General features: G+C 52.0%; 9 protein-coding genes and 3 non-coding genes across 13 annotated transcripts; 7 read left to right on the forward strand and 5 right to left on the reverse strand.

Moving 5' to 3' along the window:
- Positions 1-301: 301 nt before the first annotated feature.
- Positions 302-373, reverse strand: NCU15381. Its single transcript has one exon. It is a non-coding gene; the product is annotated as a tRNA-Cys (tRNA).
- A 104-nt stretch (positions 374-477) lies between these two features.
- NCU15382 lies at positions 478-549 on the reverse strand. Its single transcript has one exon. It is a non-coding gene; the product is annotated as a tRNA-Cys (tRNA).
- A 1065-nt stretch (positions 550-1614) lies between these two features.
- Positions 1615-3360, forward strand: NCU05542 (xanthine phosphoribosyltransferase 1). Its single transcript, XM_955411.2, has 3 exons — positions 1615-1914; positions 2048-2464; positions 2540-3360. Exons 1-3 carry the CDS (start codon positions 1882-1884, stop codon positions 2720-2722), a joined length of 633 nt encoding a protein of 210 aa, XP_960504.1. The 5' UTR covers positions 1615-1881; the 3' UTR covers positions 2723-3360.
- Positions 3347-5466, reverse strand: NCU05541 (hypothetical protein). The gene is made up of 2 exons (XM_955410.3): positions 4808-5466; positions 3347-4321 (listed from the first exon to the last, which is right to left on the reverse strand). Exons 1-2 carry the CDS (start codon positions 5165-5167, stop codon positions 3542-3544), a joined length of 1140 nt encoding a protein of 379 aa, XP_960503.1. The 5' UTR covers positions 5168-5466; the 3' UTR covers positions 3347-3541.
- A 163-nt stretch (positions 5467-5629) lies between these two features.
- NCU15383 lies at positions 5630-5701 on the forward strand. The gene has a single exon. It is a non-coding gene; the product is annotated as a tRNA-Cys (tRNA).
- A 1901-nt stretch (positions 5702-7602) lies between these two features.
- Positions 7603-10164, forward strand: NCU05540 (hypothetical protein). The gene has a single exon (XM_955409.3). It carries the CDS (start codon positions 7771-7773, stop codon positions 8920-8922), a length of 1152 nt encoding a protein of 383 aa, XP_960502.2. The 5' UTR covers positions 7603-7770; the 3' UTR covers positions 8923-10164.
- On the reverse strand, positions 7643-10260 carry NCU05539. 2 transcript variants are annotated; one of them, XM_011396655.1, is made up of 3 exons: positions 9940-10260; positions 9409-9872; positions 8889-9336 (listed from the first exon to the last, which is right to left on the reverse strand). In XM_011396655.1, the coding sequence occupies exons 2-3, from the start codon at positions 9858-9860 to the stop codon at positions 9150-9152; spliced, it is 639 nt and encodes a 212-aa protein (XP_011394957.1). In that variant the 5' UTR covers positions 9861-9872; positions 9940-10260; the 3' UTR covers positions 8889-9149. The 2 variants fall into 2 exon arrangements, with proteins under 2 accessions (XP_011394956.1, XP_011394957.1); XM_011396654.1 differs by having other exon boundaries at positions 7643-9336; positions 9409-10260.
- Positions 10261-10917: 657 nt separating this feature from the next.
- Positions 10918-11789, forward strand: NCU12099 (hypothetical protein; the record flags this gene model as incomplete). The annotated part of the gene is made up of 2 exons (XM_011396745.1): positions 10918-11464; positions 11695-11789. 2 exons carry the CDS (start codon positions 10918-10920, stop codon positions 11787-11789), a joined length of 642 nt encoding a protein of 213 aa, XP_011395047.1.
- An 859-nt stretch (positions 11790-12648) lies between these two features.
- Positions 12649-13602, reverse strand: NCU05538 (hypothetical protein; the record flags this gene model as incomplete). Its single annotated transcript, XM_955407.1, has 3 exons — positions 12649-12810; positions 12867-13054; positions 13146-13602. The coding sequence occupies 3 exons, from the start codon at positions 13600-13602 to the stop codon at positions 12649-12651; spliced, it is 807 nt and encodes a 268-aa protein (XP_960500.1).
- Positions 13603-16082: 2480 nt separating this feature from the next.
- Positions 16083-17706, forward strand: NCU05537 (fumarylacetoacetase). Its single transcript, XM_955406.2, has 2 exons — positions 16083-17141; positions 17210-17706. Exons 1-2 carry the CDS (start codon positions 16187-16189, stop codon positions 17542-17544), a joined length of 1290 nt encoding a protein of 429 aa, XP_960499.1. The 5' UTR covers positions 16083-16186; the 3' UTR covers positions 17545-17706.
- Positions 17707-18278: 572 nt separating this feature from the next.
- Positions 18279-22214, forward strand: NCU05536 (hypothetical protein). The gene is made up of 5 exons (XM_955405.2): positions 18279-19308; positions 19425-19441; positions 19583-20738; positions 20799-21053; positions 21121-22214. The coding sequence occupies exons 1-5, from the start codon at positions 18580-18582 to the stop codon at positions 21994-21996; spliced, it is 3033 nt and encodes a 1010-aa protein (XP_960498.1). The 5' UTR covers positions 18279-18579; the 3' UTR covers positions 21997-22214.
- Positions 22215-22517: 303 nt separating this feature from the next.
- Positions 22518-24131, forward strand: NCU05535 (hypothetical protein). The gene is made up of 4 exons (XM_955404.2): positions 22518-22673; positions 22823-23150; positions 23225-23581; positions 23720-24131. Exons 1-4 carry the CDS (start codon positions 22623-22625, stop codon positions 23908-23910), a joined length of 927 nt encoding a protein of 308 aa, XP_960497.1. The 5' UTR covers positions 22518-22622; the 3' UTR covers positions 23911-24131.
- The last annotated feature ends 108 nt before the right edge of the window (positions 24132-24239 follow it).

The raw sequence follows: 24239 nt of genomic DNA on the forward strand, positions 1-24239 counted from the left end.
CTTGTGGACATGCTTCCCCAGAATGGCCCAAGCTTTGAACCACCATCGCCTTCTTTCAAATCACAGTCTACACTAGACGAGAGGTTGGAACAGAATGTAGTGACAAGAACAAGGTATAATACCGAGAATTCACACACTACCTTACAGACACATAATGAAAGTCAAAAGAAATCGGATGCAGGTAGAACCAGGGTGGACCAAAAGCGCATTGAGAAGGGATTCGTAGACTTGAAACATCAAGATGTTGGTTGACTGATTTGACGAGAGCAAAAGGTGTCAAGGGTAACAAAAAATAAACTTGAGGACTGAACGCGATTTGAACGCGTGACCGTTCGGACTGCAGCCGAACGCTCTACCCCTGAGCTACCGGTCCCTAATATTATGATGTTGTGTTAAACGAGTCAAAGTAAGCACTGCTTTGCGGCCGAGATGTACAAAAACTAGAAGGGTTGGAGAATGACAAAAAGAGACATATCAAGGACCGAACGCGAATTGAACGCGTGACCGTTCGGACTGCAGCCGAACGCTCTACCTCTGAGCTACCGGTCCAGAACTTATCATTATTGCTTTACTAGTCTACCTATGGTGTCTTCTGCCTCAGCAACGTTACAACGCTGGCCTTTCTATATCAAGATACAAGTAGACAATGACAACTCGGCACGCAACATCGAAATACCTGCTCGGGGTGTCGACGATTTATCAATAACCAGGGCAGGCTATCTACGAAGCTTTTTCTGACGAATTGCATCGTAACTTGCGAAAAAGAGAAAGCGGTTTACATCGGCCTAATGTGCTGTTTTTTCTTACAGTCTCGAGGACACTTCGGTGGAGCACCCCTTTTTGATGTAAACAATCACCCTTGCGGGCTCGAGCAGCTCTTCTCATGGCTCTGGCGTACACACTTGCTGCGTTGCCGCTCCTTGGTGTCGCCTCGATTCAACAACCAATTCCGGTGAAAACTACAAGGAAAAAGAATCAACCAAATCAATCTAAACACGAGCTACCCAGGCTGAGACAGTTTTGTGTGCCATGGTTAACGTCGGGAATCTTTCCCCCGACACCGAGAAGACGAGACCCAGGAAGACCAGAGCGCCAAGATAGCGAGTGGGCATCGGCGGATTCCGCTTTTAGTTAATAAGGTGTGTACCGAGGCATGGATAGAGCTGACTGACTCGGACCTTCCGTCACCATCACTGCAGTCAGGCAATGTCAATGCGAGTGAGAACACATGCACTGCTTCTGTGACGAGCAGCAAGCGAGCGGCGCATTGAGCATCGCAGACTCAGGTCCCCTCGCCAACGGACTGTAGTGGGCCCTCGTGAAGGTTTTGAAAACACTTTGCTCAGTGAAGAGGGCATCATTGCCAAGAATTCCGGCAAGCGACCAACAGAAGCGCGATTAGGTTGGCGATGCGGGGGAAAAGGTTCTTCTTGTAGTGTAAGTGAAAATTGGCGCTGAATGGAGGAAATCGCCTGCAGGTCCCGCCCGGGCATGGGCAATGGGACTCCGCGGCGGGCGTAATAGTGGGGTTGTGTGCCTGTGAATGTCCATGTAATGTGTGGGAGAGGGAGGGTTCGGGTTCAGGTTTCGAGGCTCGAAACTTTTTTTCTGCCTACGAGTCGTATATTTTTTAAAAATTTCTCTCGTCACTGTCGCAAACCTACTTCCCGTACGTTTCCTGGTCCCGTAGTGTGTTATAAAGCCCGTCGTCTTCGTGAGCAATTATTGCCTTCCAGCATCAACTGCTTTTTCCCGTCAACTCGCGACTTCAGACTTTGGTTTGCTTATCCGTACTGTCCTTATCAGGATTCCTTCGTCCCACGACCCCGCCACTCATACCAGATACGTTTGCGAAACGATAAACGCAGAACAACCGTCAAAATGGTCCAGAAGCTTTACGTTACCTACAACGATGTTAGTCTACTCCCGGATCTCTCGAATGTGTCACGCCGACGCTGTGCGCCATTGCGCGCATTGTCCTGTTACCCTCGGCGCAAAGTAAACAAAACAATGGTCAATGGCGCTAACAATGTCCTTGTCTGATTAGGTGCACAACTTGTGCCAGGAGGTCGCTCCCAAGATCCTCGAGACCTTCAACCCCCAGCTCATGATCGCCATTGGCGGCGGTGGCTACGTTCCCGCCCGTATCCTGCGCTCTTTCCTCAAGCGCCCCGGCTCTCCCAACATCCCCATCCAGGCCATCGGTCTCTCCCTCTATGAGTCTCTCGGCGAAGATGTCGTTGAAGAGCCCGGTACCAAGGTTACCCGCACCCAGTGGCTCGATCTCACTGCCCTTGGTTCCATGAAGAACCTTATCGGCAAGCGCATCCTCATCGTTGATGAGGTCGATGACACCCGCACCACCCTTGAGTACGCCGTCAAGGAGCTCCAGAAGGATGTCGAGGCTGCCCGTCAGGCCCTCGGCGGCGGCGAGGAGACCCAGTTCGCCATCTTCGTCCTCCACGTAAGTTGGCTTCTTTTTCGCAATGGACTAGAAGTCCTGCAAATTACAATCTTCTGACGTGCCTACGACCCACAGAACAAGGACAAGCCCAAGAAGGGCACTCTTCCCGAGGACATCATCTCCCAGGGCCGCTACTTCGCCGCTCTCACCGTCGGTGACGAGTGGATCTGCTACCCCTGGGAGGCTGGCAACATTGAGGAACACGACCGCAATGCTGCCGAGGCCAAGGCCCAGAAGGCTGCCGAGGCCCAAAACTAGACGGGTGACATCCGATTAGAGAAGACGAAGCACAAAAGAGATACCCAGAGAAGAAAAGTTACGCACATACCACACCCCGATGACGAACAGGAGGACCAAAAAGCGGCGCATATAGAACGGGAAGAGCATGGAGTTGGAATTCACAAAGGAAAGGTTACATATTTACGGTCATCATTACGGCGTCTCGGATGAGTATAGCGTGGCGATGGGCAGCGAGGATGGGGACTGATGGGTCCGTTATGAACTTTAGCCCGTTCGGTCACAACGTGGGGGAGCATAGCCGACCGATATGACGAATGTCTACCGGCACAACCTGAAAGGAATCCCCCCTTGCCCCATACCTACCTAAGAGGAAGTACTTCCGGCCCTGCCAAAGGGCTGTAAGCTTCATCTGGTTAGCGGTAGCTATAGTAAGGCACCACATAATACCCTTAACTCCCGGTGGGATATATCGCTAGCTCGGGTTACGGCTTAGATATGTCGTCGAGCCAAAGCCATAGGCTCGCGCCGCCTGCTAACCGCTTCGCTGCCCGCCTTGATTCCTTTGTTTATCGTACAAGGCAAATAGATCGAGAGCGTATATCGCGCGCAAAAAAAAAAAAGAAGTAAAATTATACAAAACAAGACCAACGTTTAAGGAGCAAAGTGACTACATGAATTTGTGACAATCGCAAGGCTCAAATCATCGAGTCAATGCAAGGTAAGCATCAAAATCCGGAAGATCCAAACACAAACGCCTTCCCAAACAAAGCACGCAGACAATAGGAGGAAGGAAAAGAGGGTAGAACTGAACTTTGGAACCGTCAATTTGAAAATCAACTACCCAACGGTCCCCTCGCGCGCATGCTTCTCTTTCAGCCTTTTCTCCTGCTTCATGAACTCGCGGATCCCCACCGGCACATTCTTGTACAGGTTGTCGTCCCAAGTCGATGTCAAAGTCTTTGTAGTACCGCCGGTGCCAGTCGCAGGACTCTGCGCAGTTCCAAAGTCCCAATTACTCGAACTTCCGCCCCCGTCATCATCCATACTAACCGCTCCCCTCTGGTCGACCACCGAATGCGCCGTGCCCGCCAACTCCGTACCCTTGACTATCGTCTGCTGTTCTTGGCCATCGCCTGCTGCTATAGAGGTAGAAGTAGAAGGAGTTTGCTGACTCCCCCTAGCTTCGTCCGCCCCCGTAGCCGCCACCACACCCTCCTCACCCAGTCCAGCCTGCTGCGCAGCAAGCCGCTGCTCGGCCTCCGCCGTCGCCGTCGCCCACGCCTCCATCTCGTCCCGGTACATGTCCCACACGCAGTTGATGCATCCGCTCATGCAGCAGTTTTCGGGCTCTTCAGGCCGTGGGGGGACGAGCACGCCGGCGATGAGCTTCGATTGAGAACGGATCGAGGCGAGACGCTCGGCCCGTCTGGCTTCGCTGGTTAGACTGGCAGAGAAGATGATGCGGGTGTTGCCGGCTTCGCCGTCTTCAAGGATTTGGGGCGAAGGAGATGAGGAGGCTTCTGGGACTGTGCCGCTGCCGTCGCTGCCGCTAAGGTCGCCGCTGGGGTTGCTGCTTGGAGTAGGATCTTGGGGACTCTGAGAGGACGTCCCCTGGGCCTAGATGGGAGCGAAATCGCATTGTTAGTATTCTAATGCACAAGAGCTTGGGAAGTGGTGGGTTGGCGCCATGGATGAAGAAGGAGGAGAAGGAGGAGAAGGACGACGAAGCATTGATTAGACATGTGAGCATGGCAATCGGGAAGTTTTCTTGAGGATGTGTCAGGATCAGAATCTGGGATCTGAGATGTGGGAGTCACAGACTTGACCACTTTGGGTTCCTTTGCCGTCTTCAGGTCCTTTTTTCTTCTTCAGCTCACGGAGTTTGCGCTGCGCACAACCGCCGCACGCTTGGCCGGGACTTGCGCCGACGTCGCGGGTATTGCGATAATAGCCTCATCCCCTTTCTCATCCCTTTACTTTGCTGATTCCAGTCCGGGTTTATCGGCCCAGGCAGCAGGCTCATTTTCTTCCTGCTGCTTCTTGCTTCACGGGTGGCTGCTCCTCCTTCTTCGGAGGCTCGGAAGACTTAGGGGCGGGACTCACATTGTCGTCCTGCTTCGGCTTCGGCTCCGATTCCGCTGGTTGCTTCTTCTCCAATTCCGGCTTGGCTTCCGGCTCGGCGGGCGCAAGCTTGGTCGGGTATTTCTGGGAGGTCACCGGGGGCAACTCGGGCTTCGTGTCGGGGTAGTTTTTGCTGCCCTGGAGAACGCCCTCGTAATAAGCACCAATGGGTTGCGCCTGGTCCTGGGATCGGTCGACCGGAGTCGTAGGAGGCTCGCTTTTGCTGGGAGGGGTGCCACTGCCGCTTGCAAACATGCGCCGGGGCTGGAGGTGCTGTTGGTAGACGGCGGCGCGAGCCAAGGATCCTGCGGAGGACCGCGCGGCGATAACGCTCCGTCGCATCGTTACGTCGAGATGGGGGAAGACACTCAGTGTGAGGACAATATGCAGGCAATCGGAAAGCTGAATGCGACAGTAGGTATGCAAAGTGTAGGTGAATATCAAGCGTGGAGGATGCAGTATGTGGTGTGCACTGTTCGACCTTTTTACGTTGTCCTTCTAGAAGCACTTAGGTGGTCGCCAAACGTTGTTTTGGGATGGAGCTAAAAGTTGCTAAAAATGTTTCGGTAAAAGAATAACTTGAAGTCACGGAGTCCTGAGATCGGACAACTGGAAATCAACTAAGCTGATGGAAAATCAGGGTCCGCGACAAAGTCCAGGGTCAACGGGTGGGTTTGCGCTCCCGAGTCAGGACCGGGAAGTCGGGAACCAACGTCATCGGGCAGGACAAACGGCAAGGGGGTAGGGTAACACTGTAGCATGTACGCTATAGGTTTGTGTTTAAAAACGTTTACCAACTCTAATGGACCGGTAGCTCAGAGGTAGAGCGTTCGGCTGCAGTCCGAACGGTCACGCGTTCAATTCGCGTTCGGTCCTCAATTCCTTCTTTTTAATCGCCATCTTCTTCTCTAAGGGTCCGTTCCGTATCACCTTTTTCTGTCTTTCTTTTTCGTTTTCCTTTTCCCTCTCTTTTCCAAATACATTCATAAATATTCTCGCCCGACAGCCATAGCATATAAGCAAGCATTTATCTCCAGCTGAACCGGTAGTTAGGGGTGGTCTGTTCCTTCATTGTTTACTTATGCATGATCCCATGCTGAGCTGGTAAGAAGTTCGATTCGTAACAAGTCCCAGGGCCTTGTTTTTTTTCTTGAACAAACAAAATCATTATAAACTGGTATTGATGTACTTGTTTTTCTTTTTGAATCTGACGTCCGAATCTTTTCTCAGATTTCCTTAATTAACATGGAGAGGGTGACGTGACTTCAGCGACCCGGTTTCGAGAATTGGCAGGTCTGCCAGTTTCAAGCAACTCCAATTTTGAAGTCTGCCTCTTCTGGTTTTCCCGATATTATCCAGTTTCCAGAATTCAGTCATGCAGTATCTTAGAGTTGAAGGTCTGTCAATTGCACTCCGTGACCCCCAAAGGCATGTACGTTGTGGTTGAACACCTTCGACACTGCAACTAGAAGCGCTGCCAGGTGTTGAACATTTGATACGAGCCCAAGGGACTTGAGAGGTTGAAGTCTTGAATAGAAGGTTTCAGAAGAATGAGCAACATGGGAAATTCTTGATCTCGGGAGTTTTGCTCTGTTAACCACGGACACTCTGGTTTTCACCGCCTGGCGACAGTCTCTCCAGTTACTTTGTTCGACCCACCGGCTGATCACTATCTACACATCCATTCGAACATCTACATGAACATACACCGAGAAGCAGTCTAGGCTGGAAGGGGGTGAAGGAAAGCCAGGGCCGTCACGGCAACTGGTACAGAATTCGAAGCTGAGCACGACTCGGAAAACGGGAGAATGAAATGTCTCGCCAGCGGCGAACAAGGGGATGGGCAGTGAAATTTGCAATTCACATATCGACATGAATGGCAGGGCAGCCTAGGTATTATTTTGCCCCAAAGCATGCCAAAGTCTGTCACATGCTCGAGAGACGCGTTAGCAAGGCACTCACTTCGCTTCGTAGAGAACAGGAGGCAGAGCTCGACTCCATTCGTGTCGATGGATCGATATAATCCGACATGAGGCCCGTGATGGACAGGACTTCGCTCTCACAAGACACTGAAGGATATACAGTGCTGATTCGTAACGTCTTCCACTCAAAGGCCAAGGAACGGGACAGTAAGTGGAACAAGAAAAAAGAGTAGTGGGTGCAGGAAAACGGAGCTTCTGGTGTACTCAGCTTTCTGAAGTGAATAGCCTGGAAGTTCGGTTCGACAGACAGCTCAGAAAGACGGAAGGGCCAGGCGCACACTTTCCTCGAGTCAACTGCACATTGTCGATATACGATGGATAAGACACATACTTCTCTGTTGGTAGGCGTGATGCGATGAATTCGGGTTGCGAGGTCGGTTTTTTGGCACGAAGAACTCGTTGTCGCTTGCCTCGAAATTGATGTTGGTGCACGGTGTATTGTACCCGATGAAACACTTCTGTGTAATCTATTCTCGGAGAAATTGTTAGTGCAGAAATCACGGGCCTTGCATCACTTGCGTCAACCCGTCTTCAAAACATCTTGTTGCGGCCAGCCACTTGTTATTCATATATGCCAGCCTGTTGGATTAAAAAGAATCAAACGCTATGCCTTTTGAAATTCTGAAACGGCCTCCGGTGAATGCCACGGCGTGCACGGCACGGAAAGACCTGCACAATGGGACCCACAGCCCAATCTTTCATCCGGCCCGCTAGCGACGGATACGACGACGAAACAAACGGAAAAATTCCAAGATTTCGCCGAGCCCGACTCGCGGCCGGTGACTCCCTCCCTCCCTGCATTCCGCATTTTAGCCAACAAAGTCACGGTGAGTTGCCCACTCGACAACCTCGCGCCCGCAACGTCATTCGGAGGCCGACTTTTTGGATCACCCAGAAGCAGAAGGTCGACATCAGCAACCCCAACCCTGAATCCTGCAGGATCTGAATGGACTTGCCGATGAAATGACCTCTGAGCAGGTCCCGCCCCCATCGGCGGCCGCTCGCATTCACTCACCCCGGTCCAGCCATGACCTCGTCACTGTCGTCCTTACCACCTCACCAACACCCTCGGCACCGTCCACTGAACTGTTGTCATCCATCATCGCCTCTTTCCAGAAGCATTGCGCTCCCCTGACCAAATGCAGAATCATCTTGGTCCTCGACACCTACGACCGCATTGCTTCCGACTCGCGGCTCAAGAAAGGGACTGTTACTGCCGAGGGGGCCAAAAAGTTCGCCGAGTACAAGAAGAACGCCAAGCAACTCATCCTCGACGAGTACTCGCGGAGCTATGGCTGGGCTGGAAATGCCTTCTACGACGACGAGCTCATCATCACCGAGGGAGAGGCGGAGTTCGGCTCAGTGGCCTATGCGCAACAGCACAATGCTGTGACTCTCACCATCACCAGAAGCAAAGATGGGCGCATCACCTTCATCGAGCCTCATGCGCGGGTTGGGTTTGGTCTAGGCGTCCGCTCCGCCCTACGGCTGACCGAGACGCCCTACGTTTGGATTCAGCAACACGACTGGGCGTTGGTTGCCGACATTCCCTTGGCGCCACTTCTCGAGATCATGCAACAGTCCGAGTCTGCACCCGAGTCTCCCGATTCCTCTGATTCGGAAACGACAGATGGGCAAGAGCCTCGAAGGACTTCTGACGTTCCCGTCAAATATGTCTGCTTCCCATCGACCCGCATGGTGTCCTACGCCAAGTCAGACCACGTCATGCTCTACCCAGCGCTCCGAGCCTTGACAAACCTGTACAAGCAGAACTTTTCGGTTGGAAGCGGGAGTACGAGTGTCAAGATCCCTCTTACGCCGCTTTTTTTCTGGCACGACAAGCCACACCTTGCCTCGACGGCACATTACCTCTCCCAAATCTTTCCCAGCCGCGCTGCCATGTTGAGGGGCGCCTTCATTGAGGACACGGCTGGCCAACGAGCGAGGACGGAGATGAAGGACGGGATGTGGAGGAAGTGGGCTTGCTGGCTGTACTACCCTGACGAGGGGACAAAGCTGTGTGTGCGACACCTTAAGGGGAGAACGTGGCGGGGGACGGATGGCGAGCTTGTGCAAAGAATGCAGTATATGCGACTCAATTCATACAACTCCTAGTCCAATGCGCATCTTCGGTGGTGTCCACAAGGGTCAGAATGAAGCCAGAGGACGGGGGATGACTGTCATCCGTTCATTCGTTTCCTCCCAGGCCTTCAAGCAGGCGCTTGCAATTTTCGCCCGTGCAGAATATCGGCGTTTAGAAGAGCAAAAAATAATAACAGCCTCACATCAATATCCACACATTTTAGATATGCTTCACCACCTGGCACTGTCCCCCGTGGTCACTACAACACTCGTTTCGCGATCGGTTTCCAGTCTCTGATATCCCTGTCAGTCGGGACCAACCAGACAACGCCGCCATTCCAGCCATTCCCTTCGACATTACCCTCTGGCTCAGCCAGCTTAACACCAGCCTCCTCCACAACCTTGGCGACCTCTTTCAACCTGTCATCGCTAATAGGGACATCGCCACTGCAGCCCTACGTTTAGCCCATCATAGTCACCATAGAGCACGAGACAAAACCACAAGGGATAGCAACTTACTACATCAAACTAACATGCGGCCCGAATTCCTTCCTCCACCACTCCAACCACTCTTGCGTCTTGGCACCTTTCGCATCATCCTCCCCATTCACTCCTCTTGCCCTCGCCAGCCCGGCAATCTTCTTGATTCCCTCATCCAGCTTGACCCTTGCATAGCACCTCCGATAGTACGTGTCCTGAGAGCTGATTCCCTCGAACCTCACCTGTACTTCGTCAGCGGACGGCCAGGGGATTGAGTCGAGCCAACGCTGGGGATCGTCGCCGTAGAGATCCGGTGAGATGCCGGAGCTAAGGGTCATGTGAGGAGCAAAGAATTCAGGAATCAAGCGTGCGTCGGCAGCGCCAGCCTCAGAGGGAAAATCGGAGGGGAGGTGTTGGGAGATGAGGAATGACAGGATCGGGTAGAGAGGGTGGGAGGGAGGAGGGATTAGCCAGAGGGAGGAGCCGGGCATTTTGGGAGAGGACTACGAGAGTATTGTAATGGGTCGTTAGTTCCCGCTGTTGTTGAATGTTTCGGCAATGAATGCGAACCTTCAGTAGCTTGCGTTCAGATCGTGTAGACGGGTAGTGATGATTTGGATAAGGATACTCTGGAGAAGGAGGAAACACGCTGTTCGGAATGTGACGACGACGCTTGGACTTCCACTGATCTTGGCGAAAGTGGGAAATCCTGGTGGTGGAGCCAGAGGAAACCCTAACCCATGAATTCGCGAGGATGATTTGTTTACGTTTGCAATATTACCCCTGACAAACCCCTTCGCAAACACGGGTCATCGCTCCAGACACACGTGGAAACAAGGTGGGGTGTGGCAGAGTTATCAAGGTTCATCGAGAAACATTGATCTATCCTTTCAACATCCGTCATTCTTTGATCTTGGCCCGAGGTTGACGTGGACAATGAGGATTTCCTTCGAGTCTATGACACAAGTACTAAAACCCGCCCGTCAAAGAAATTGTAGCTAACATGGTCTTCTATGGCAGGCTTCCAGAAACTATCGGACACAAAGAAGCTTTTACAAACCCACATTCTTTTCCATTTCTGTGAAGAGAGTAGCCATGTGTTAACAGCCCTACTGTTCAGTCGGCTAGGTGTGGCAAAAACTTTCTACAAGCATTGGCCTTTACTCATATACCGGTGGCTGTATCTCACCCCACTATTCGCTGCTTGAGTTTGATCCGTGCAGACTTTCACCAACGGAGTCACTGATAACGGACAACATGTTGGACCTGATCTGGTCTGTAGATGAATCACCGGATCACCCCTCCTGGGTTGATTTATCAGAGATCTCGGACAAGGTATTGAACAAGATACATATGAAAATAACCTCCGCCCGACATGGACCCCAGACGGGGCATAGAAAAACTTACGCTCATCTCCCAAGAGTCGTATTCCGAACCAAACGCTTACTCCTTGTGTCTGCTCCAACATCAAATTCCTGGTCTACTTACAGCAGCACACTTCTAGCTACCTGTTCCCCCGCACCAAGACCAACAATTTTGGCCCGAGAAATGTCAGAATCTTTACCAGAGCCAGTACTTCACAGAATTCCCTGCACCTGCCCTCGCGCCTCCGACTGTTCCCTCCGCTGCTACGCCCATTTTCCCACCATTCCGAGTCCTAATCCTACCACTTCGCATTCTTCCGCCCAGAGCTCCCGCCTCCTTCTCAAACAGCACATCCGCACAACTTTCGACCACCTACACTCCCTCTTCCAGTCCTTTATCTCTTCTATATCCACCTCCACCCGCCGCCCAGATCGAGATGCTGGTCATCTTTCCCGTCTCGGTTCATATTCACGCTCATCAACGGCAGAAGATATCCCCTCCTCTCATATCCCAACACTCGTGCTACAATCTCTTCACACCCTCCTCAACCGCTGCCGCAATAGGATTCAACGACTCAATTCCCTAATAGCCGAACCGGCCAAAGATGAGGATCCAGAAGCAATACCCATGTTTCACCTCACCGTTCTCTTCAGTGCACTAATACGCGACTACGAGTTCTTCTTGGTTGATCTGGTCCCTTACTACAGAGAGGACTGGGCGGAGGGGAGAGGTAGGTGTCTGATGGCGGAGTTTATAGGAGAAATCACAAAGGCGGAAAAGAAATTAGTGATGTTAGCGGGGATGGTTGGGTTTGATTGAAGGATTGGGGGGGGGGGGGGGGGGGGGGGGGGGGTTTGAGACGGGACAAGAAGATGGTGGATGAAGAGAAGAAGATGGTGGATGAACAGAAGGGATGAGTTGGGACGCTGATACTTGCTCTGGGAACCAAACACAGGTCAGACAAGACCGAGGCTACCTCTACTGCACCCCTACACGTCTACAACAAACGGGAGCGGGTCAACCTCGTCACAGTCATCAACGAGCTAGAGAAATAGAAGCATGTTAGAAAGCGATCAATTGAATTCAAGCAAGTATAAACTCCAGCCCTGGTAACCGTATCCCAACTCCAAACCATGCGATCCATTCCAACTTTGTCCGAGACTAGGTAGTCCAACAGCCGAATCCATTCCCATTCCTGAAATCCATGTAGTTGCCTACGTAAGAACCATCTGCAATGTCAACGCCAACCCATTATCCCAATTCAAGTCTTGCGATAAAGGCCATATGTGATGAACCAAAAGCCAGGAAAAAAAAAATGAAAGACATATGAAAGTGTGTGCCAGACGTGGCAATAGTCCAGGAATCCCATGACATCAAAGCCAAAATCACGCTAGACCGACTCCGTATATGCGTATTTGGGGCGCTGGTACGTGTCGTATCGTGCATGCCCTCAGAGGTCAATGTACAGCCTCGACTCCTCTCCACCACGGCCTCGTCCACTGTAACCGAAACGTCTTTTTTCCGGTCCGTATAAGCTTATAACCGTTGATCTGCGGTGGCGATGGTGGTGATGTCGGCGGTAGTGTTGACGGCCTCCTTGTTTTCTCGTGGTGTCCTTGGTGTCCAGTCATCAGTCTTCCTCCTCTGGGGTGGAAGAAGGCATTCTTCTCCCCGACCCGCACCACTCAGAATGTCGTCCCTGTTGGGACCCCTTATCCTTCTCCTCAATCGGCAGGGCCTGTTGTGATTACCTATGTTTCCAGCCGTGCTGCCAGCAAGCTCCCCTCGTCATGCTCCAGCAAAGGAAACTTGGAAGTCTGGTACCAAACAAACGCCTTCTGTTGGTCAAAGCCGGACGCCAGGAGGGGGGACACACGATAACGACGAGAGGAAGCAGGTCTAGGTAGCTAACGCTCAAATGAGCCCCAAGATGAGGAGCCAGGGGAGGATATAACCGCTGGGACCTTGGTGTATCTGTGGCGGGGTCCTGGTAGCCAACCCTTCTTTGGGGCACTCGTTCCAGGAAGGGCTGAGACGTGATCGCTGCTTTGGATCCAGCCGCATGCCGCCAATAATCTCGTGTTGGAGTCATGCGAACTGATGCTGTAGAACTCAACATCGTCTAGGCTTACTCCAAGGTATCGCAAGGGCCTCGTGGGGTTCAAGACAGGCGTCTCGTCTAAGGTGCAGAATGTGAGATCCAGATCCTGGATCATGGTAGTGTCATGAGCCGTAACGTTTTCCCACTCGTTGCTGTTGTCTAGCTCAAAAGGTATGGTGTCGGCGAGGAGTGATGTCTTGTCGTTTACCACAGCAGATGCTAGAGGAGCGAGAAATATGTTAGTGTCCAATGTACACCTTTAAAACGTCGATTATACCAGTAATGGCCAGAATGGAAGGGTAAGACTTACGCACTTGCTCGATGGTTGCCGATTGTGGTTGTTGTGCCTCTGTAGGAGGTGGGGTTATCAACTTCACCTCACGTCTGGCTTGGACAGCCTGACTGGTCGAGCGGGATGGAGAGCGGCTCTGGGGAGTCTTGTCGAGATACGGAATGGGAGGTCTCCACATGCTCGAAGCGTTACTTGCGTGTGATGCAGAAGGTGACAGTTCGTCGAGGTCATCGCACCCAGTAGCGCCCTCTGGCTCTTCAGGTTGCCCCTCAATCTCATCCACTTCTTTGGCGGTGAGTCTCTGCAAGGGAAAAGGAGAAGGGCTTCGATATCGAGACGAGCCACGAATTTGGCTTGAGGGCATGCTTTCTGAAGGGGACGGAAAAAGGCCGTTGGTGATCCTGTGCAACTGACGCGTCAACCGAGCCTTTTGGCGCTTCATCCATGAGCGCTGTTTGGAGTGAGTGTCAAACATGGTGACTGCTGCTTCTTTTGGGAGATTGCCGCAACCTGTCATGCAGCTCAAGCTAGGAATTGCAAAAGCAGCCATCATAGAAGGAGTGGGGAGTGTAAAATAATGGAGTGGGGAGTGTATAGTAGGTGTAAGTGGAAGTAGAGGAAAATAGGCGAGGGAATATGTTCTTTCGACTTGAAGTACCTACTGACTCGATGGATGAACTTGCAAGGAGGGGGAAGGGAGAGATGGAAGTGGACATGGGCGAGAAGATATAGTTCACTTGACCAGTCGAAAACACAGCCACGGTTGCCTTGTCGGAGGTGAGTAGAAACTGAAATCAACATGCAATGCGAGGCAATGCAGTGAAGAAGAAGAAAAAATAATAATAATAAAAAAATAAAATGTCCGATGCGGGCCGGCCGGAGGTCGTCGGCATGCCTGCGTAATCTCGGAGGGCTCGTTTTCGCCAACTCGTAGCCTACCTAAGCATTGTGGCACCGCTAGCATTGCAGCCTGTTCGAAGTATGGTAGACTCCTCATCTTGTGTTGAGAATATATGGACAGGTTGCTGATGAACCTCTGAAGGGTGTTCATCCGGCCGACGCACTGCTCGGCATCACAGCTGATATCCAAGCAAAACCGAGTGCCTTATTCCACTTGCTCGGTATATGAAGAGGTACCTACGTCGGTAACAAAGTCAGCAACTTTGGAGTGATTTGAATGAATGCCGTCTGTATACCGGTATTTCATACCTAGGTATCCTTGGTTTGCAACTGCCGGCATCGGCGTTCCCTCTCTCTGGAGTGACTGCCGATGCATGCGGCGCTGCATATATGTACCTATTCACTTTCCCGGGATTTGATTTTTTTCGCCCTGCGCACAATGTATGAATCTTTCAGATGAACGAAAATAGCAAGTAGCCACGCAAGTCGTACCTTCCAAGTTACATCCTAAAGCCAGCACTGAACTGAATTGCTGCTGATCAGAACACTCTAGAATGGAAGTTACAGCCTGCAGAGGCTCCGACTCACATTGCAAACAGTACACTACATTCATCCAGTACCTTATCGTACCTCTACACCTTATCATAGAGGTACCTCTTCGTTCATATTGGACAGGCACACGTCACTTTGCAGCCTTCGATTGTTAATGTGAAAATCGTAGAAACTCGAGAAATTGGCAAAACGCTAATGCCTGAAGAACCTGGATATCAGGCAGGGTGCTGGTAGATCTGTAACGCTCGAGTCCGAGCCTATGCTTTTGGAACGCAGGCAAGATAGTGTTGGGCAGTCTTTTAGAGCCTTCACTAACTGAGCAGACATATGTACAGGAGTATACTGCTCCTTGTGCTTACTGTCCGATGCTCAAAGAGGGAAAGCTTTTTGCCAATTTCTCGAGTTTCTACGGTATTGTTTCCATGAGGTCACGGTTGGGGAAGGGGACAGAGTTGGGGCAACAGACAGAAAATCTGACCCCCCTCCCCAACGGGTACTTCTTCCCGGTCCTGTTTCTTTCCGCTCCAGTTCGCTGTCGATTTCGTTTTTTTGTCTTCTTCTTTTTCTCTTTTTTCCCCTCTTTTTTTCCTTCTCTTTTTTTTCGTTCTTTCTTTCCATTAGTCGTCGTTGTAGATCCTTTGATAGAACTCCAAAGGCTCTCATTAACGAGATGTTAATCTGGGATTTGATACTAGACCTGATGTGCTCAAGGATGGGTAATGGGCCTAACCACATCCAGGTGAAACCGCATTGCGTATCCATACCTAGTTTTGCAGTATGTACCATGTTCTTACCAAACTGTCGGGTCTTTGATGACATCGTCCGTAGCACGGTGGAAAGTGGGAACAGACCTAATGTAGATATTTGGTGTGAAGCATGAACCCTGGGCTTAGGTTATCAAATCTTCGCTCTCATCGTCGTAACTTGAAGGGAAACCAAATCTTGTATCGATGTCATTTATATTTTTTTTAAATTTTTATAATATCAACAATGAGTGTCGTCCTTGTCTGTCACAACGTTAATTTGGAGATCAGACCTTCCACATGTTCATGCAAGGCACTTGCATTAATCGCAGATGATTCGTACCGTTCCATGTTGTGGATCATGGGTGAATCAGTGCATCTGGGACAAGGTGTTAACAAGTTCTCAGATTGCCAAGGTTGGAAAATTTGGCGAACTTGATGGACGACTGTAGTGTATACCTCTATGGTAGACGCCAGATGTCCAACGACTTGAGTGAATTAGGATGGTTGCAATGTACCTAACGTTCGAACGATGCAAGATTTGGCAAGGTATCCCCAACCATCAATGTCCATGTTTCGGATGTTTCCAGGATGCAGGTGATAAGTGATGGCGCCCTTCCTGTCAAGAGCGGAACTGGAGTTGGTTCTACCTTACGGCCCGCGGGGTGGGGAACCGCTATGCCGGCCAATGTGGGGTAAAGACGCGGAGGAGCTGGGCGGGGCGGGCGGCTTGCGTCGGACTTTACTCCACGGAGAGTTGGTGACGAGCTGGCGAACCCTTTCACTTATAATCGGAAGTCTGTCATGAGGACTTCATGAGATTCCTGTTTGACGCTTTTGCTGCCCCAGAAACTTCACACGGCAATGGCGCGTTCGTGGCTTGATATCGACCCTTCTAGCGACTTCTCGCTGGCCAACATCCCCTTTGGCATCATCAGCACTCCCAACGACTCGTCGCCCCATGTCGGCATAGCCATCGGCACCTACGTCCTTGACCTCAAAGTGTTGGCTCTCCAGATCGGGCCAGAAAACCTATTGCCGTCTGGTGGGGCATCCAGTCTAGCAGTCTTTGCACAACCTACACTCAATGCCTTCGCGCAGCTTGGAAGATCCGTCCATCGTCATGTCCGAGGAAGAATCCAGGATCTCCTATCAGAAGACACAACTCACCCGGACCTCCTAAAGAACAATGCCGAGCTGCGAGAAAGGGCCCTTGTGCCTCAACAAAGCGTCCAAATGCACCTTCCAATGGCCATTGGCGATTATACCGACTTTTACGCCGGCTATCACCATGCCTACGCCGTAGGTGTCATGTTCCGCGGTCCGGAAAACGCCCTGCAACCAAACTACACTCACTTGCCGGTTGGATACCATGGAAGAGCCTCCAGTATCGTTGTGTCAGGCACACCAGTGCGTCGCCCCGTCGGCCAGATCCTACAGGACCCCAAAGCAGATCCCAAGCGGCCGACTGTGGCACCCACCCAAAGGCTAGACATTGAACTTGAGCTGGGCTGCTTCATCAGCAAGTCAAACCCCCTAGGCCAGCCAGTTGGTATTGACGAGGCGGAAGAGCACGTCTTTGGCTACGTCCTCTTGAACGATTGGAGCGCGAGAGACATTCAAGCGTGGGAGTACGTCCCGCTGGGCCCGTTCAATGGCAAAAACTTTGCCACGACAATCAGCCCCTGGGTGGTGCTTGCGGATGCGCTAGAGCCGTTTAGGACCAAGGGAATCGAGAATCCGACTCCGGTGCAGGAATATCTCAAGGAGAAGAGGGAGGCCACCGTCTATGATATCCATCTGGAGGTGGACCTAACAAGTAAGGCCCGTTCCCATCAGTTTTCTTCGAGTTGACATGGGTTGCTAATAGCCGATCCCCCTTTTCAGCTCCAGAAGGCAACACAACCACGGTCGCCAAGACGAGCGGAAAGAACCTCATGTGGTCGTTCCCGCAAATGATTGCCCACCATACACTGGGAGGATGCCCGCTGCGACCGGGCGACCTTTTGGGGTCGGGAACCATCAGTGGACCGGTTCCAGAACAGAGTGGCAGTCTGCTTGAGTTGAGCGAGGGCGGCAAGCGGCAGTTCCAGCTCAATGGCGGCAATGAAACTCGCACGTTCCTGAAGGACGGAGATACTGTCACCCTACGTGGTTTTTGTGTGGGAAAGGCGGGCGGAAGGGTCGGGTTTGGCGAGTGTACGGGACGAGTGCAAGGCTAACCTAACCGTGGGGGAGTGGAGGTCGGGTTGCAGAAATATTTGACGTGGACGCAGATCTGGAAATGCACCTCTGGCGGTAGTTTGTCGGGGCTACCTAGTTTAGCTCTTCTTCAATGCAGAAAGGCAAATTAGTAATGCCTGTCAAAATGTTTCACATGGGCCAGAATGGGTCATGATTTGTTCATGCCTCATTACCGATAGAGCCTCGTTTTCTGCCCGGTCTCGGACATTGACGAAGAGGTACTCCGGCTGAGTCCAGGTGAAAACCGGGGACCTCAGCTCAACGACCTTAACAGGCTGTAGCGGAGACCTTTTGGAGGATCATCCCATGTCCCCATCTGTTCCCCGTCCGTTACAGTCACGCTGATTACCTATCCCTTTCCCAACTATGTACATGTGCAAAATTGTCCAGTTTTGCCAAGATCAAAAGGTGGCCAATCGTCCGGTCTCATTGTATCCACATGTACATTGCATGTCTGTGCTCCTGCAGACCCGAGACCTTGATTTTACCAGCACTTGCAGCACTCTTTTCGTCATTGCAGGGGATTTCGTGAGTTGGTGGTGTAATTGACCAATACCCATTCGCACCGTTAAAGGGATAAGTAAAAAAGGACTTGATCACGTGAGAACACATTCATGGTTTTCGTCCGTTCCCTTGTTACGTACCTAGGTGGGTGGAGGTAAGTGTAGAGTGAACAGCCCCAAAGAGCTGCAACCTTCCATTCATGTACACTACAGGACTACCTAGGCGCCCTCAAATCGCCTGGTCGCACTTGACGTGGTCGCAGTTTGTCACCACGCAATTATTACCAGGGTCGTGGGCAGCCTAGGCGAACAAAGCAGAAATCGAGACCTACACTAAATACGAACCTACTTAAGGAACGGCAGATAAGGGAGGGGCTAAAGTGGGAAGCACCCGCTGCAATTGGAACTGCCTGGAACAGCTGGAACGTGGAACCGAGCAGCTAGAGACGTCGGCAATGAAGCCAAGTGGAATTTGACGAAAAACCCAACCCAACCACTGACTGACTGAAAATGGATCTTCTCGAGACACAGGTCAGCGACCTGCGCTCCTTTCTCGGCGCCGGAGGTCTGCCTTCTGCAACTACAACCAACACAACGTCTACCGCTCCCATCTCTTCATCTCCAGATGGCATAGGTGCAGCTGCTGCGGCTACTCAGCAAGGAATGTCTGGCTCAACACCGGGAGCCTCTGGAGGCGCTTTGGGTGGTCTGGGTTCAATCTCGGCGACAGGGCTGACGGGCGGAAGCGGTGGTGGCGTCGTCCAGGGTGGGATGCCTTCGAGTGCCGCCTTGCCGCCGCATCCATCTACTGCGTACTCACTCACCAAATCAAACCTATACAACAGTCACCACCACCTTCATCCGCTCCAGAGTCACCAGCGAGACTATGGGCCTCACGACTTCGCGTCTGGTCCCATGAGGACGGCTGAAGGTACAAATCATGGGGCCCCCCGACCATCCATCACTGGTAGCACAACCGCCTCCCTCGCCAACCCTCATGACCCCTACCGTCGCAACTCGTCCGTGTACTCCCCGCACGGTGATAATTCCGCCCAAAATGACATGAACTACGGCTCCATGTCTCCGGCAACACAGTCGGATACATATACCCAAGATCACCCTACCGGCACAGCACCTCGGAGCAACAGAACTACCTCGGGCAGTGCCGCTAAGCGCAAGGCCGCCGATGACGATGGCGCTTCAAGCTCTACCAAGCAACAGCGGAGTAAAAGAAATCGAGTGTGTAGCATCTCCATCCATGAACCTCATCCAGTCCTACCTCCTCTCATCTTCAGCATGTGGCATAGTATCATCCTGTTTACAGACATGTTAGCTAACCTCAATTTTGCTCGTAGTACACTTCGATAGCATGGTATGTGGTCACCTCCTTCCTTTTCCACTTTCCATATCTACCCTCAAAAGGACTTCGGGCCCTCGAGAGATTTGGAGACGACTCCCTTTTCTTCTAATACCTACCTATGTAAGTGCTGACCGTGGCCATCAACATCCGCAGCAACGAGTGCAAGCGCCGCAAGATCAAGTGCAATGGCCAAACCCCTTGTCAGCGATGCGGCCATCTCAACCTCCAGTGTCTCTATGCGCCCAACTGTTGCTCGCACAGTCTCAAGGATTCGGACGAGTTCAAACAGATGGCCGACCAAGTGAGCCGTCTCCAGGATCAGGTCGAAACTCTCTTCAGCAACATGAGTGCCTTGCGCCAGGAAGCCCTACGTCTCGCTCCCATTCACGACCGCATCTTGCCACCGCCTTCGGCGACGGTCACTCCCTCGCCATCGACAGCCTCCATGCCCCAGTTTTCAAAGCCTCTCGCGCCTTTGCGACCGCCATCGGCGTTTAATGGACCGACCAGCATTGCTTTTACCGTGGATGTGGCCAAAAACACCCTGCACAACATGGGATACGCCGGTGCCAGCGAGGCCCTCGACGACAGTGGTGACAGTGGCGACGGCAACAGCGGCCCACAGGCCGAACCGACACCGCGTACATCACCGACGCCGCTACCCCCGATCCAGCCATCCTCTTATCAAAGACAGATGGATCCACTGTGGGAGTTTAGCCAGGCTGAAATGATCCGACTTTGCAAGCTGCACGACGAGGAAGTCAGTGTCATGTATCCTGTTATGAAGATGGAGCCTACGATTCAGCATGCGATCGAGATCTCTGAGTGGATGGAAAAACTGAAAAGACAAGGCATGGTGCCATCGGAAGACCAATGCGAGATTTTCACCGATGATAAGACGCTTTTACTCAAGATTGTTCTATGCACTGCCTTGGTTATCCAGGAGCACGGACACAGCGCAATGGCAGCTCGGCTGTACGAAACCATCGAGGCTGTTACTATGAAGACGCTGATGAGTGGGCTTACCGATGTCCTCAAGTTACCCTATCTAGCTCTTGTTGCCGGCTACAAGTTCTTTTCTAATGACGAGGTTGCGGCCTGGCGTATGATGGGCCAACTCATGCGGCTATGCTTCGAACTGGGTCTACACCGCCGAGAAGGACTTGATAAGATCACCGACCCTCAGGACAGGAAGAACACTATAAACACATTTTGGATCGTCTATGTGCTGGAGAGGAGGTGGAGCTTCGCCACTGGCTTGCCTTTTGTGTGCGACGATGCCAAGATTGACCCAAAGCTGCCCTACCCGGTAAGACTGAGATATCGAAGAGGCCCTACATTCAAGAGCCCGCGCTGACTTTTGGTACAGGATGACAACCCATTCTTGCGGGCGATGATTACCTGGTCCATGCTGGCTGCCAAGACCTGGAAGTTGATAGATTATTTCGAGCCGGCCGTCATCCGTGAACTCAAGCCTAGTGACTTTGAAGAGCTGGACAATAAGATCCTTGCCTGGTACGACAGCGTGCCTGAAGAAATCAAGATCAGTACGCATGAACCAGTCAAGATGCCGATAGGGGGCACCCAGCGCTTGCAGATCTGGACCCGACTGAGGCTCAACCAGGTGCGTTGATGTAGCCTTGAGGGTTTTTCTTTTGTAAAAGAAATCGGTTGCTTACTCTTGTTTTTAGATACGCATCTGGCTGTATACGCCAATACTGCACAGCGCCATCAGCATCGCCGAGAACATGGAGTTTGCGCGCAGAGCCGTCGAGCTAGCCAAAGAGACAATTCATTATCTGACGGACCTCAACGATACCACGAACATATACCGCCGCATGCAAATGTTTGGCCACCAGTTTCTCACCTCCTCCATCGCCGTCTTGTTCCTCGCTTCCACCCACGCACCACTCCAATTCAGCGCGTCCTGCCGCAAGGAATTCTACATGGCCCTTGAACTGATCAAGGATATGTCGGCAAAGTCATGGGTGTCGCGACGAATATGGCGCACGATTGGGTCCCTAAAGAAGTACGCTGCTCGGTTGGGAATGGAAGAAGACAGCTCGAAAACTTCGAACCCGACGACCCGCAACAGCGCTATGGCCAGGCCACTCGGGCGCTTTCAGGACAATGCTGCCGGCGGTAGTCCTGCGAGCAGTGTATACAGCCCTGGCACCGCCACATACTCGGGAGGAGGGCCGTTTGGCCGCTCCGACACTCTTTCCCAAGGAACCAGAAGCGGCGAACTTGCCTCGGATGCCTCAACTCCGGCGGCTCATCAGAGCCAGATGCAAGGCTCGTCGCCGGATGATTCGACCAACGGGCTCAGGCTACATACTGAGATGTCTCGCATCTTTGAGAATATGCAAGGTGGTCTGCCTTCGGGAAGGATGCGGGCAAACCGGATTCACTCACCCGACGTGGCTATGAGCGGCGCTGGAGGTGGTGGGTACTTTTCCAATTTGACGAACTCTCATGATGTTGGTATGACTGGGAGAGCATCCACGGGAAGCCCTGCGTCCTCTAACGGGGCTGGGGTGTACCAGCAACTCAGGGATATGTTTTAGATGTGGAATCTCGCAGAATATAGGTTGTCAAGCTTGAGCATGATTGTTTTAGTATTAGGAAGAATTATGGACACGATACCCATACAACATATTAGGTAGAGGTAGTTTGGGAGTACCGGGAGGGTAGTAATGAACACGAGTCCGAGCTGAGCTGCTTCTCGGAAAAATAGTGCGAATTACAAATCGGACCAGCGTGATTCTATATCAGTACAGGAAGCTTTTCTTTTCTAAGAGTAGGCAAGAAGCACATGGTTGGATGGCCCGGATTTTGGCACTTCTAGATCGGAGTTTACCCTAACCCCGGATCATCTGCTTGGGATACTTATCAAAGTGGTTCGTCTCGGACGTTCCAGTCCTGATATGTGATCCAGAGGGTAGCACCTGCAGGTTGCTCTAGTGTACAGGCCACAGCAAGGCCACATATGCACCTCCAGGCAGTTACAGCACTGCATCGATTACATCAGCAGTGCAGGTTCGTCAACGACATCGATGGAGCTTTCCCAACAACTCATGTATTTTCTCCCCAACTGAAATCTTCCAGACACTTGGACGTGCCTCTGCACCAGATAAAACATCACTCACCAACTCCGAATCGCGCAGCATCCTGAAAACAGCCGACTGTAAGAATGGCCGCCACTGCCAAAACAGTAGTAGCAACAGGTGCTTCATCCGGCCTGGTCAGTACACTACCCCACCCCACCTTTGGTCCCTCCCGATCAACCCTTCCATGTCCATGTCACGTCTGCTCCGGCATACACCCTTATCCCCCCCCTCCCTCCTCTTCAGTCAAAGAAGCTATGAACCAACACTCTTAACACCGACGCAGGGCTTCCACGTAATCAAGCATCTCCTCTCCCAGACCTCGCAGCCGTACAATTTCATCCTCGGCGCCCGCGATGCGTCCCGTACCCAAGATGCTTATCGATCTGCATTTCAAGGAGCGTCCTTGGACCCCCACTCTCTTGACATCCTGCCGCTGGAGCTGGCTGATCTCAAGTCTGTGAAGCACTTTGCAAAGCAGACGTTGGAGAAGCTTGAGGGGAAAAGGATTGATTATTTGTTCTTGAATGCCGGGATCACGAATGGCGCTGGGACTGAGAAAGCGGGGCCGGGAGGGAGCAAATGGTGTGAGGCGTTGGTGGTGAATCATTTGTGTAAGTCTGTGCTGTTTCCCATGAGGTTTCATTTGGTCGGATAGGACAATCTAACTTGGCCGGCCCGGAAATAGCCCAACATTATTTAACCCACCTTCTCCTCCCTGCGCTTCTCCGACCTGGATCCGACACCACTGCCGATAGCAATAGCCGCATCGTTGTAGTGTCCTCGGGCGCTATCCGCCGCGTCACGGACCCTAGCACGCTCGAAGAAGATCTGCTGGCCGGCTCGGGCAAGGACGGAAACACCGTATATGCCGAGACCAAGTTTGTGCAGTTGCTCGGGGCGCACTGGTGGCGGAGAAAGCTGAAGGATACGGCGTGTAAGGTGGTAGCGGTCAGCCCGGGATTGATCCCCGGGACGGGCATTGGAAGGGGAAGTGGACTCGTGTTGAGCATGGAGATGAAGGATGCGAAGAGTGTGGACGAAGGTGAGTTTCCGGTTCTCTACGTTTCTAGCGGTGTCGCTACAATCTGGGCTCTTTCTGCATACATGTGGAGAGGCGCCGTGAATGGGGATGCACGGAGGCTCTGATTCACAAGAGTCAATAACTAACAGTATAATATAGGGGCGCAGAGTATCCTGCGGGCTTTTACGCGGGATGATTTCCCCGAAGATCCGAATCGCATCTTCCTGACGAGCTGGGGAGAGTGGTGGGAAAGTGAAACTATAGGGAAGACGCTGGATAAGGAACTACAGGATCGATGGTGCCCTGAGAAGGAGGAGATTGAGACGGAGAAGGGGTTGAAGGATTTTTAGTTGTTGAGGGGGAAACTCGGCAATGTTTATAGGTGTGTTCCCTTGTACTCGAGGATTACCCGCTTGCAACAGTCCGCTTTCCTTTTTCTTCCTTCTTTTCTTTCTTGATCTATGATTACCTCCATGTAGTTGGAATTAGACATGTTTCTCTCGCAGACTACACCGGTCTTCAAGACTGAAATAAGCGTCAGACATGCAAGCAAGAGAACTTGAGAGCGTGCGTGCGATTTTAGGCTTTTTTGTACGATGCACTAGGGACTTTGTCGGTGAAGACCGAGGTGCTTGGGATCGCGTTTCTGGTCTGAAAGCAAAGTCGTTGTTTGCACGAA

Source organism: Neurospora crassa, linkage group VI, assembly GCF_000182925.2.
Source record: "Neurospora crassa OR74A linkage group VI, whole genome shotgun sequence".
NCBI classification, from domain to species: Eukaryota; Fungi; Ascomycota; class Sordariomycetes; order Sordariales; family Sordariaceae; genus Neurospora; species Neurospora crassa.

Bases quoted from the DNA above. Each gene is read 5' to 3' on its own strand.
- NCU05540 (XM_955409.3), top strand. From the start codon at position 7,771: ATGACCTCTGAGCAGGTCCCGCCCCCATCGGCGGCCGCTCGCATTCAC.
- NCU05537 (XM_955406.2), top strand. From the start codon at position 16,187: ATGGCGCGTTCGTGGCTTGATATCGACCCTTCTAGCGACTTCTCGCTG. The intron at 17,142-17,209 runs GTAAGGCCCGTT...CCCCCTTTTCAG, and splicing joins TCTGGAGGTGGACCTAACAA to CTCCAGAAGGCAACACAACC.
- NCU05535 (XM_955404.2), top strand. From the start codon at position 22,623: ATGGCCGCCACTGCCAAAACAGTAGTAGCAACAGGTGCTTCATCCGGC. The intron at 22,674-22,822 runs GTCAGTACACTA...ACACCGACGCAG, and splicing joins CAGGTGCTTCATCCGGCCTG to GGCTTCCACGTAATCAAGCA. The intron at 23,151-23,224 runs GTAAGTCTGTGC...GCCCGGAAATAG, and splicing joins GTTGGTGGTGAATCATTTGT to CCCAACATTATTTAACCCAC.
- NCU05536 (XM_955405.2), top strand. From the start codon at position 18,580: ATGGATCTTCTCGAGACACAGGTCAGCGACCTGCGCTCCTTTCTCGGC. The intron at 20,739-20,798 runs GTAAGACTGAGA...CTTTTGGTACAG, and splicing joins ACCCAAAGCTGCCCTACCCG to GATGACAACCCATTCTTGCG. The intron at 21,054-21,120 runs GTGCGTTGATGT...TCTTGTTTTTAG, and splicing joins CCCGACTGAGGCTCAACCAG to ATACGCATCTGGCTGTATAC.
- NCU05542 (XM_955411.2), top strand. From the start codon at position 1,882: ATGGTCCAGAAGCTTTACGTTACCTACAACGAT. The intron at 1,915-2,047 runs GTTAGTCTACTC...TTGTCTGATTAG, and splicing joins TTTACGTTACCTACAACGAT to GTGCACAACTTGTGCCAGGA. The intron at 2,465-2,539 runs GTAAGTTGGCTT...TACGACCCACAG, and splicing joins TCGCCATCTTCGTCCTCCAC to AACAAGGACAAGCCCAAGAA.
- NCU05539 (XM_011396654.1), bottom strand. From the start codon at position 9,860: ATGCCCGGCTCCTCCCTCTGGCTAATCCCTCCTCCCTCCCACCCTCTC. The intron at 9,337-9,408 runs GTAAGTTGCTAT...GTAGGGCTGCAG, and splicing joins CCGCATGTTAGTTTGATGTA to TGGCGATGTCCCTATTAGCG.
- NCU05541 (XM_955410.3), bottom strand. From the start codon at position 5,167: ATGCGACGGAGCGTTATCGCCGCGCGGTCCTCCGCAGGATCCTTGGCT. The intron at 4,322-4,807 runs GTGAGTCCCGCC...GCTCCCATCTAG, and splicing joins AGCCGAAGCAGGACGACAAT to GCCCAGGGGACGTCCTCTCA.